Source organism: Diabrotica virgifera, chromosome 5 (genome assembly GCF_917563875.1).
Source record: "Diabrotica virgifera virgifera chromosome 5, PGI_DIABVI_V3a".
Classification (NCBI taxonomy): Eukaryota; Metazoa; Arthropoda; class Insecta; order Coleoptera; family Chrysomelidae; genus Diabrotica; species Diabrotica virgifera.
In genome coordinates, this window is record NC_065447.1 from 147,512,910 (window position 1) to 147,525,253 (window position 12,344).

The 12,344-nt window shown below is 29.8% G+C and overlaps 1 protein-coding gene across 2 annotated transcripts in view; it reads left to right on the forward strand.

The window, feature by feature from the left end:
- The first annotated feature begins 4,210 nt into the window (after window positions 1–4,210).
- LOC114336693 (centrosomal protein of 97 kDa) overlaps window positions 4,211–12,344 on the forward strand; it is a 112,759-nt gene continuing 104,625 nt past the window's right edge. The window contains exons 1-4 of one of the 2 annotated variants that reach the window (XM_028287053.2): window positions 4,211–4,360; window positions 4,415–4,566; window positions 4,840–4,998; window positions 9,671–9,772. In XM_028287053.2, coding sequence (XP_028142854.2) covers window positions 4,357–4,360; window positions 4,415–4,566; window positions 4,840–4,998; window positions 9,671–9,772 — 417 coding nt within the window. In that variant the 5' untranslated portion in view covers window positions 4,211–4,356. Of the gene's footprint in view, window positions 4,361–4,414; window positions 4,567–4,839; window positions 4,999–9,670; window positions 9,773–12,344 lie in introns of those variants that run through there. The other variant, XM_028287056.2, reaches the window with a different exon arrangement.

Sequence of the window (12,344 nt, forward strand, 5' to 3'; positions counted from 1 at the left end):
CTGAAATCGCTGAAATTCTTGTAACAGATTCCGTAATGAGTGTACATGGGTGGTAAATGATTTTAAATTTCACTTAAAGAAAGTGCTAAAGAGTCTAAAACATTTATGGTACTGTTCTGCATCTGGTTTCCAGGCAACCTGTTATACCGACGGTTAGTTTTTTTAATATTTTGAGTAGTAACTATGTTGGTTATCAACAATTTGATGTCAAAAATGCACATTTTGCATTTTTTGTCTACCAGTAAGAAGAAAAACATTCAAAACAAAATTTAAGATAACCGCATTATAGAGCATGTAAAACAATTTAAACAAGGTTTTATAAATTTCGCTATACTTAATTGTTGCTCATAAAACTATAAATTAAGTCAGTTTAACGTTAATATAACTTATGTAAAAAATACAACTTATATCTCGATATTACGTGAAATAGCTCAAAGAAATGAGTAAAAATACACGGTTTTTATGACACTCAGTGTAACTACGTAACAATTGTTTTAGTTTCTATATGGACGGAATAACTAAATTTATGTAAATCTGACCAATTTTTTCTCAATTTAATTATTTATTGACAATTTAAATGAAAAATAGCCGATTTTAAGAATTTTCGTCTATAAGTTACAATGTTTTACCAAAAAACTGAAAAAAGAACCGATTAGTTTATTGAAATAGCCTTAAAATGAGTTGAAGTAAAATAGAATTGGAGCTTTGTTTATCAATAAACATTAACTATTCAAATTTATTTCTTACGTTTTAAGCTAACTACCTGAGGTACCCCTAAACCCTAAAAATGTCATCAAAACGACGATTTTGAAGCTCTTCCGACTGGATTAAAGAAGCTATTATCGATTCAAACAAAAGTTGTGTATTTTTAATTCTAAATTTCAACTATTTAATTAAAAATAAAGTGTTTCAGTTGAAAATTCAAAGTTGCTACACCCACCGCTTTCGCAGGCAGAATAAGAACCCTGCTATTGCGTAAGTATATAGATTTTGAAAAACCATTCAAAAAGCATTCCAAAGTTTTTTCGATATGCCGTCTAATTCTCGAGATATTTGACAATCGCCTTTCTGGACAGAGCCCTTAAATAATGTAAACATTCTTATTCAAGCTAGACAAAAGCCGAGTGAGAGAGCTGACCGTGAAATTCATTTGCGATGTTTCCAAATTTACCGGATCTCGGGTTGTCTGCAAAATATATATTTACCATATACACAACGGATCGCGCGCTGCCCTCTACAGCGGATTTAGTGGAACCACTGCAATATAAAATTCACCAAAAGGGGTGCAAAATGAGGTCCAGACAAAAATCGATTTCCTTGTACCCTAACCATTGGTACATCGAGATGTCACTATATACACGTGAATACAAGGTGAGATCCAAAATCGGATCTCGCCTTGCAAAACGGATCTCATCTTGTATAGCTTATGATATATATATATATATATATATATATATATATATATATATATATATATATATATATATATATATATATATATATATATATATATATATATATAATACAGGTGGCCGATGTTGGCAGGTGGCCGTTTTTTACTCTACAGTAAAATTTGTCAGTAACGGCCACTAAAAATGAAAAAACTATTGGCCTATATAGAAAGGTGGACGGTATTGCCAGTTTTTGTAGTCTACGTATAATTGGTTTGGGAAATTTTTAAACTGGCCGTTAGGACAGGTGGCCGATGTTGGCAGGTGGCCGTTAACACAGGTTTTTTTAATAAAATTGTTAGAAATATATATTTTCAATATAAAAAGTAGATAAAAATGGTACAAAAAAAAATTTGTTTTAAATTCGTATTTTGAGATAGAATCTCACACGCGACTATCGACGTTACAGAAGTGAGCGCGACTACTCCCGGGTTAACAAAGTGTCAAAGCAAAATCGACCGACCTGCTCATGGTAGCGGGTTTTTGAAATTTTATCAGGACGCTTTGTGTATGTTTAAATGAGACATTTAAAAAAATGCCGTGTCCCGCTAGTGATATTATGTATTAATATAAACAGAAAATAAAAACGCACAATCTGATATAAATTCTTCTATTTCCAATATTGATTATCAGTTTGATTTTGTATACATAACCTCACTATCGCAGTTTATGTCAATAAATCTTTATTAACGAAAAAGAAAATATTTTTGTTGCACTATAAATTACAGTATAAATTAATAACTAATGAATTCTAACAATTGTATTCGGTTATTATGACTAAAAAATAAAATATTCAAGTTTAACAAAATAATCCCATGACTCAATGTTAAAACGTCCTGACAAAATCTGACAGCGTGTCACGTGACTGTAAGTAGAGGGGAGACGCACGGAGCCAATATCCTTAAAACATAATGTACATTGAAATTCTATGTACATTTCTCACAAATTAAATTCTAAAAAATGTAGTGTAGTTAAGAAATCACAGGACACGAAATGAAATAAAAAACGCTGTGTCTAGGTACACGCTAACGTGTACGCAAATAAAAAAGTTAGGTACACGCGAATTAAACTTGATCAAGCCAGTGACGTCATTATTTAGCGTGCGCAGTGACTTTATATTTTGGTACACGCTATTTTGATATTTTTAGTGTTTGTTGTTTGTTTGATAGAAAATATTTTTATTAAGGGAAGGGGAAGGGAAGCAAAACTATTTAGATGTTTCAAATTTAATTATTCTAATAAAAAAATACCTATGTATATAAAAGTATACCTATATATTCAGGTTAGCAAAATAAATATTAGTTAACATGATATATACAAAATACTGCTAAAATCATTTTTATACGTATGTTAATTATACCAGTTTATATTGGTGTTTGCTGTGGTGTTTATTTTTATTTATACAGCGAGTTGAACTTGTTACGATTTTCATAGAAAATTGGTTATAACTTTGTAAATACCCTTTACATAATAAACCTTTATATTTTTGTGATATGGAAGGTAAGAAGATTTCGAATATAAAATAAAATATAGGATGTTCCATTTAAAAAAACATAAGTTTGGTCTGCCACCATATTATCGAACGCCCTGTACTAATTTTAGTAATTTTGTAATATGAAGCTCAAAGTTTGCTAAAATTTTTGTTACTAACTTTTATTGCTATCATATAACCATAGCGGATCTACTGAGCTTTATCACACTAATCAATCGCCCCGTATATTTTATCTTATTACTTCTGCTACCCTTAATCATGAATTTTTGTCTTATCTTTTTCATACTGTTTTAGAATGTTGTTAAACTCATTAAAAGAACTAAATGATTGTCCACACTACATAGTTAATTGAAAAAAATCACTAAGCCAGTGATCTCTTATCTTTTTCATGCTGTTTTAGAATGTTGTTAAACTCATTAAAAGAATTAAATAATTGTCCACACTCTATAGTTAATTTAAAAAAAAAACACTAAACAAGTAAAAAATAAGAAAACTCTTTACAAATCAATATTAAAGTTTAAACATAACGCGATTAGACAAATTCTAACCACACTCTGACACTCGCGATACTTACAGATATTCTCCTTTTCATGAACATTTTTCAGTGCGTCACAAATTATAGAAAAAAAGGTAAGTCCGTGATAATACACATTTATGACATTTATTCTAACGTGACATTTTAGTTAAATCTGACAGTTGTCAAATTTTATTTTCAATTTGGAATAAAACCAAATCAATTGTGTCTATTGCATTTATAAAATGGTATTTTCTTTCATTTGTATAGTCTTATAAATTGTACAGATTATATTGATAATATTATTATTTTATTTAATAAATAATTCTTTTTTGATTATGGCGCCATCTATCGACAACTAGAATAATCACCGAACTAGAATAATTACCGAAATATTCCCAGACGTGCCTTTTTTTCTGTCACATACAATTTAATGCGTTAGAGAGAAATCGAAAAACTGTGACGCACTGAAAGATGATCATGAGAAAAAGAATACCTAATACCACAGCATACACGCGGCTCAAATTAGCGTGTACCAAAAAACCCAGTCATAGTACACGCTAAATAATGACGTCACTGAGTTGATGACGTTTAAGCGTGTACCTAACTTTTTTATTTGCGTACACGTTAGCGTGTACCTAGACACAGCGAATAAAAAAACGCCTGCCGGCCTTGGGGTTACCAAACAGAAGTGTCAATTCTATGAATATTTGACGTTGACGTACGTACGTCAAACGTCAAAATTGTATCTACAAACGTCAAAGTCAAATGAACATACAATAAACACATTAAAATTAAATGAACATTATTTCATTCTCTCGAATTTTATGAATTTTACAAATATTTACTATTAGTAAATAAGTATTTATTGACACATAAAAATGTATTATTAGTGTCAAATGGGTAAAGCTCAATTCAACATGTTTATTATTCCTTTTAATAATGAAACTTTTTTAGAGGGTACACAAGAAATTTTAGATCTATCAAATAAGAAATTGAAGAAGCTAAATAAGCCCACTGCTACAGAATCACAAGTTACAGCCCTTATTCTAGATGATAATGAATTACAACGGTTAGATAATATAGATTCATTTACTAAATTACAGAAGGTATAATTAGTGTAATAGCTCCTCTTTGCAATAGCCCACTTTATTGGTCATTAGGATAGCTACTTTATGAGTAGTGGCACTCGTATGTTTGGTCAAATATGGGAAATTCATTTATTATACTTTTTCTCTCAGTTCTTGTTTGTAGATCCCATAAGGTTGCAGTTTTGTTAATTTTTTGGTGGTAATAAAGCCATCCATGATTTTATTGATGATGGGCCATTGTTTAGAGGCACTAAAAGTAAATAATCGTATAATAGAATAAGTTTATTTTAGCTTTCTGCTACCCGTAATCAACTATTGCGAATGTATGGTGTTTGTCGGCTTCATTTTCTTCATACTCTAAACTTATCTTATAATGGTATACTTACTATTGAGGGGCTAAAGGAGCTTACAAGCTTAAAGAGGTTGTGTTTAGCTGGAAACAGCATTAAGGTGGGAGGAATGACTACATTTATATATAAAAAAGTAACATTGAAGTAAGACATTTACTTACAGATTAATATTTGAAACTTAAAACTATAAACAATAAAGAACATATAACTCAATTCATTGAACTGTGCCTTAAATGGCTAGTCAATTTTACAGCCAAATTCTGTAAGTACTGTACAGCCAAGCATGCATGCTCACAGCCAATATTAATTGTATTTAAAAGTAAAATCATTCAGATGCAATTTATTAGCAACATAAATCTGAATCGATTCAAACAATAAAACAAAGGTGTATATTTATATTTTGGAAATTTAAAAAAAGTTTGTTATAGATTAGTGTACATACAAACAGAGTTTTTAATAAAAAGTAGCAAAATTTCATTTTTGTGTAGTCAGAATTTGTTTGCTTGTTTGTTTAAAAATGGTACTCCTACTGCCAAAAATAAAAATTTGCTATTAGTAAATCACCTTTTAATGTAATGTGTTGTAACATACTTTAAATATAAATTCCATTCTTTTATAAATTTATTAACATACTACAACACAATAAAATAAAATTTAACATTATTTATCATTCACACTTGACTTTTTACAAGAAAAATTTTATATTTATTTAAATTAAGAATCACGAATTATATAGGAATGTTACACAGTATCCGCTGCCTAGATGAAATATGATATGTGAAAAAGTTAGTAAAATAAAAGTTGTGTCATGCCATGCCATATATGAATTATGAAAACAAATATATATGAACCACAAATATATGTATGAACCATGTTAAATTTTCTGGCAATTACAGTAGAACCCCGATTATGTGTGTGCAGATTATCCGTGCTATGATTTTCTATTACTCAAATTGCATTTTTGAGATATTATCAAAATAGCGTCACCGTAAATCACTCGACGAAACTCTATACGCCGCGAGGGAGACTTATAATGAAAGATTTATTTTTTTCTGTTATCTTTTTATGGTAGGTACATACCTGTATAAACGTACATAATGTATTATGTATAAGAAATAAATGTTCAGATTATCCGTGCTTTTCAATTATCTGTGCCACGTCAGGTCCCGAGGAGCACAGATAACCGGGGTTCTACTGTATATTAAATTAGTGAAGTATACATTATAAATCATCTTCAATTTGAGAGATTAGTATTGTATTGTCTGCAAAGCATATTATTTTAGTAGTACATTCATTCAAGCAATTCACCTCGCAATTCTAAAGGCCTTTATGAATTTGTTTGAAATTTTGACAGTAGCTCAAAGATGATTGAAATTAAAATTCTTTATTGAAATAGAAATCCTACTAACAATATTTAAATATGAATTTGCTTAATTAAATGTAACATACAATATACAATACATGCAATATTATACAACACATACAGATTTATTAAAAATTATTTTTTTTATCTAGGTAAAATATATGTCTTCAGTAATTTTTTAAAAATTTGAACTGTCAGTGCATTCTTAACACTGGGGGGTATGATGCAAATAACAAACCTGACTTGGTGCCCATGTATGCTTCCACCCCAGTGGTGAATGCCACCCTTTCTCGGGGTTGGAAATTTAAAATTTTAAAATGACACAGAATCGATAGAGAATTGAATTCTGAATAGAATACAATTTTTTACTTAACTTGATAATTTCTAAGTTATTCATGATCCTTATTAAAATTGAAGCGTATAAAAAACAAAGAAACTAGTCAGTTTTGATTAAATTTTTTGGATAATATTAAGCAACTTCTGAGTCATTGAAAACAAATTTTTTGTTTTTCGTAAATTTATGCAAAGGTTTCAACTCAAATAACGGAAAAATGTTTAATTTTCATAGAAAATGTTAATAAACATTTTAGACTTTCAAAATAAGCTTTGATAAAAGCCTCTAGCATGAAAATTAAGCAAGTTATGACAGTAAAATGTATATGCCATGTGCGGGAAAATTAATATTAATCATAGCCCATGTAAAGTTAACTTTATTTATGTTCTGACAACGCGTTCCAAAGGTTTGAATTATTTAGAACAATTATGTTTTGAAAAAACTTGTTTTAAGTAGGTAAATTTCTTCTTTTTTTTTCGATTTTTCAGAAAATACATATTTTTTCAAAATATCTCAAAAATTATTGGATTTATGAAAAAAAGTGTGACCAAAAATTTAGCCTTTTTTTACTGAAAATTTTGCTTTTTTTATAACTCACTTAGCTTATAAATTAAGCGAGATGTAAGCGTTTAAATTATTGATTTAAATGCAAAGGGAGCGTGTTTTTAGTCCTTTAACATTAAAATTCTCTGAACAAAAGGGTCTAGAAAGATTGCAACTCTCACGATCTTATAGATTATGAAATTCCCTACAAATGATTTAATAGTGTAGGAACAAAGCCAACAAATCGATTAATGACGATTTTCATGGTTCAAAAACACAAGTAAAAAATAATTTTTAAAATTACGAAGTATGTACCTAAATTCAACCTTAAACCATCTTCAATCAGCTCCCCATAAGATTTTTTGGCACGTTTTATTCTAAATATTGCTTTTTAATTGTTAATGAAGCGCATATGGGAGGACGGGCGATCGGGCTGCATTAACAACTAAAAAACAACGTTTTAAAATGAAACAAGTTCTAATTACATATCGGTATCTGATAAAGTAAGGCTTGAGCTTGAATTTAGGTACTCCATAGTTTCAATAAGAATATTCTTTATTTATATTTTTGAACCTTAAAAATCGTCATTATTCGTTTTTTTTTTAAATTTAAATTGTTTATGACTCGGAAACGATTAATTTTAAAGAAAAATTACAAAATTACAAATTTCCAATGATCCAAAGAACCTAAAATAATCTACCCGGGCCGAAAAAATTGATTTTTTAATTTATTTTTTTTTAATAATTGTAGCAATAACTTCGATATTATGGCAATTAGGTATACGGAATCTACCATGGAAAATATAATCAGTATGTTTTAAGGACTTCAAAACGCAAAAAATATACAGGTTGTTCCATTTGAAATAATAAAGTTCATTAGATTTCCAGAAAAACAGAATATCTGATAACAATGTAGTTACTACTATAATATCGGCCCGAATTAGAAAACCCTTTACCCAGCAAAATCTATTATAATCGTGCAAGGCCTTTCCGAGATAATTGAGAGTTTCCATACATAAAACTCACTCTATATGTTATTATGTGCCTTATTCTTTAACAATATCGCTGTAATAATATTGTTGCTAGATAGGTAAATTGTCATTGTATACCGGGTGTACCAACTACCAATAAAACTGTGCTTTTTTTCTCAAAGTTCGTATCACACTGTGGAATATTCTAGCATAGCATTTATAAAATTCTGAAATTGAAACACAACTATAGCCCCATATGTTTTCTTAATATTCTGTTTTTTAATTCATTCGCAACAGATAATATGACCCGTAGTTATGTGCGCCAATGGACAATATAAAATTCTTAATTGTGTGTCAAAAAATTCGCAATAACTACCTCTTAAAACCCAGCAAATTTCATTTTTATATCTCAAGCAGTTTTTGGAGCAATAAATAAATCGTCAGTTTATAAGAAAAATTTCAACACCCCCTATCTGGGAAACGAAGCATTTGCGGACATACGTTTATGAAGCAAACTGTCATTATTTTTTCATGCAGAATTACCCCTTAAAGTTTTCCATACTTATTTAAAAACACCCTGAATTGATAAAAAACATGGCTAGTTGACTTAACTTTTTTATTATTTAACATATGCGAATGAATTAAAAAACAATATTAAGAAAACATGGGACTATAGTTGGGATTTAATTTCAGTATTTTATAAATGCTAGAATATTCCACAGTGTGATGCAAACTTTGAAAAAAAAAACACAGTTTTATTGGTAGTTTTTACACCCGGTATACAATGATAATTTGCCTATCTAGCAACAATATTATTACAGCGATATTGTTAAAGAATAAGGCTATAACATAATAAAAAAATCACTTCGGACAACAGGTTTAGGAAATTCGAGACATCAAAAATTACCCATTTCTAAGTGGTGGTGCGTTAATTTCTTGGAGAAGTGTTATACTCCTTGTTCTCTCCCATTTCATTAGTATTAAAAAATAAATATCACAAATTTAGTCATGGTGTACATAAAAGAGGCAAAATAATTTTAAAGTATTCTCTTTATCTACCTTTTAAAGGAGTTTTCCTTTTAATGGAGTTTATCTTCCTTTTGTATTTTTATTTTTTCAAATGATATTCTATATCCAATAACAAATTGGAAATATGTTGCTAAGGATAAAGATTAATGGAAGGCATTGGGAGAGGCCTAGGTCCAACAATGGACTATAAAAGGCTAAGAAGAAGAAGAATACTTATGATTTCTTTAAATTAGTTCGTTTTATAAGATTACAAGCCATTGTTGTCAAAATATAATATTTGTTCATTTTGTTTTTGACTGTATATTTTTATTATTTCAAATATTATTCTATTTAACAGTCGAAATAATATCAAGATTTTATTTCATTACTGTGGTGTTGTTCCTAGAAATATTACAATTTTACACTTAGTTATGATGATGGAATTGATATAAATACAGATACTATGATTTACTTCTAATGTTACTTTTTTAATTATATCTACTACATGATATAGTGTCTATGTTGTTAATAACTAATAAAATTTTATATTTTAGACCATCGAACATCTTCACACAAACGTTAATTTAGAACATTTGGATTTATCAGAAAATAGCATAACACATATAACAGATTTATCTTTTTTAAAAAATCTTAAGGTAAAACAATTAGTTTTATTATACTCATATTTGATTTACAATAAAGTTCTGTCTGTCCAGTTTTATATCAATATTTAATCACTAAACATATTTTCATTTGACTTAAGCAAGGAAAAATTCCCAGTGACTGGCTGTATACCATAGTTTAAAAAAATGCAAGGAAGTACAAAAGTATTTTTGTAATTGGTATATTTAATTCATAATAATATTGTAATGTTAATTACTTTATTTATATTCATTTATTAAACACAATTATTATTATTTAATCCATCTATTATTTACAATAATTTATATTACACAAAATATATACTAAAACTAACACATAATTAATTTGCCCGCGAGTACATTAAAAATTTATACTTTTCAATTTGATTCAAAATATACTTTTAATTGCCTACAGGCAGCAGGACTTGACCACTACGATATAAGACTGCTAAAATACTTATACTACAATCAAGTAGCATCTATCCAAGTTGGAGATAGTCGTACTCAAAAACTACGCATCAAACGTGGAGTGCGACAGGGTTGTGTTTTGTCACCTAGTCTCTTTAATCTGTACTCTGAAGAAATCTTTAGGGAGGCTTTGGACGACAGACAAGAGGGAGTACGACTGGGCAGAGAAGTAATCAACAATATCAGATATGCTGACGACACAGCCATTCTTGCAGAAAATTTAGAAGTTCTCCAGACATTAGTAAATCTAGTCAGTGAAGCAAGTTATCGAAGAGGCCTAAAAATCGATATCTCCTTGATGGAGAGGAGATAGAACGGGTAAACCATTTTAAATACCTTGGCAGTTGGTTAAATGTAAATTGCGATTACGATGAAGCGATAATAACCAGGATTGAAATATCATGTAAGGCTTTTATGACCTGGAAACCAATTTTATGTAACCGAAGCCTGTTGATGAAGATTCGCAAGAAGGTCCTAAAATGTTACATGTGGTTTATATTATTGTATGGTTGTGAGACATGGACATTAAAAACCACAATGATAAATAAATTAGAAGCATTCGAATTGTGGTGCTATCGACGAATCCTAAAGAAATCGTGGGTTTCGCACACTTCCAGTGAAAATGTTCTCCAAATGATGAATTCAGAACGTCTGCCCATAAACATCATAGAGAGGAGAAAAACAGAATACTTCGGCCATATCATTAGAGGGCCTAAATACCATCTCTTCGCCTTATAATACAAGGAAAAGTGGAGGGAAAGAGATGGATTGGTCGAAAGAAACTTTCATGGTTGCGCAATATTAGACAGTGGTGTGGTTCCACGGTAGAAGAATTATTTCGCGCAGCAGCCGACAGAGAAAGGTTTCAGGCACTTGTAAAATTGATGACGGCCAACGTCTGAATACGGACACGGCACCTGAAGAAGAAGAAGACATTAAAAACAATAAAATACAACGCGATACAGGCAATCCGACATTTATGTCACAACTAAAAATCCGTTTGTAACAGTCCTCTCTTTTATATACTCCTTCTCAGAGGCATCTCTCTGTGCGTCACAAGTGTCAGAAAAAAGGTAGGTCCGTGATACATACACATTTATGATATTTATTCCAGTTGTTGATAGATGGCGCTATAATCGGAAAAAAAGATTTAGGTATTTACCCATTATTTACCTATTACATATCTATAAGACTATAATTTAAAATTCTTCTCAGTCTTTCTTTGTGTCATTAATGATGTAATGTATGATTTTAAGAATTTAGAGAATCATAGCATGACATTTTAGTTAAATCTGACAGTTGTCAGAATCGTAATCTTAATTTGGTATAAAAACAAATCGATTGTGTTTATTTCATTTATAAAAAGGAACGTTGTTTGATTTGTATAGTCTTATAAATTGTACAGATTATAGTCGTATAGATAATACATAAATCATTTTTGTTCGATTATAGCGCCATCTATCAACAACTAGAATAAATGTTATAAATGTCTTTAATCACGGACGTACCTTTTTTCTGTCACTTCCAACTTAATGCGTTAGAAAGAAATCGAAAAACTGTGACGCACTGAAAGATGCCTTGGAGAAGGAGCATACTAATATGCTTATGTTCGAAAATGGTACAAAAGCCTCGAAGCAAATTAACACAGTTTTATACCTTCCAGAACAGTACGGAACATAAATATACCATTAGTTGTGGCACCTCATTATGACTAGGGGGTTGGCAGACGCAACAATATTATCCAAAATGATGTAACCAGAATTTTAAAACGTTTCGGTCTTACTAGGCTATCATTAGTGATACTTGAACATTTGCAAAACATCACTTAAAATTCAGTTTAAACCTTTGATTTACATCTAAAATGTTATTTAAACTTAAAATTTAATAACACAATGTTGATGCTTATGGATTTAACTCAAAGGGAGTTTCCCATCCCAATCCATAATCATCGACATCATGACATTAAATTTTAAGCTTAAAAAATAACATTTTACATTTGTAAACTAAAGATTTTTAAATTAAATTGTACTTAGCGAGTAGCTTTTCGCGAATTTTCAACTGTTATTGATAATGATCTAGATCCTAGATAAGACCAGAAAGGTATTGTGAAATTTTTGTT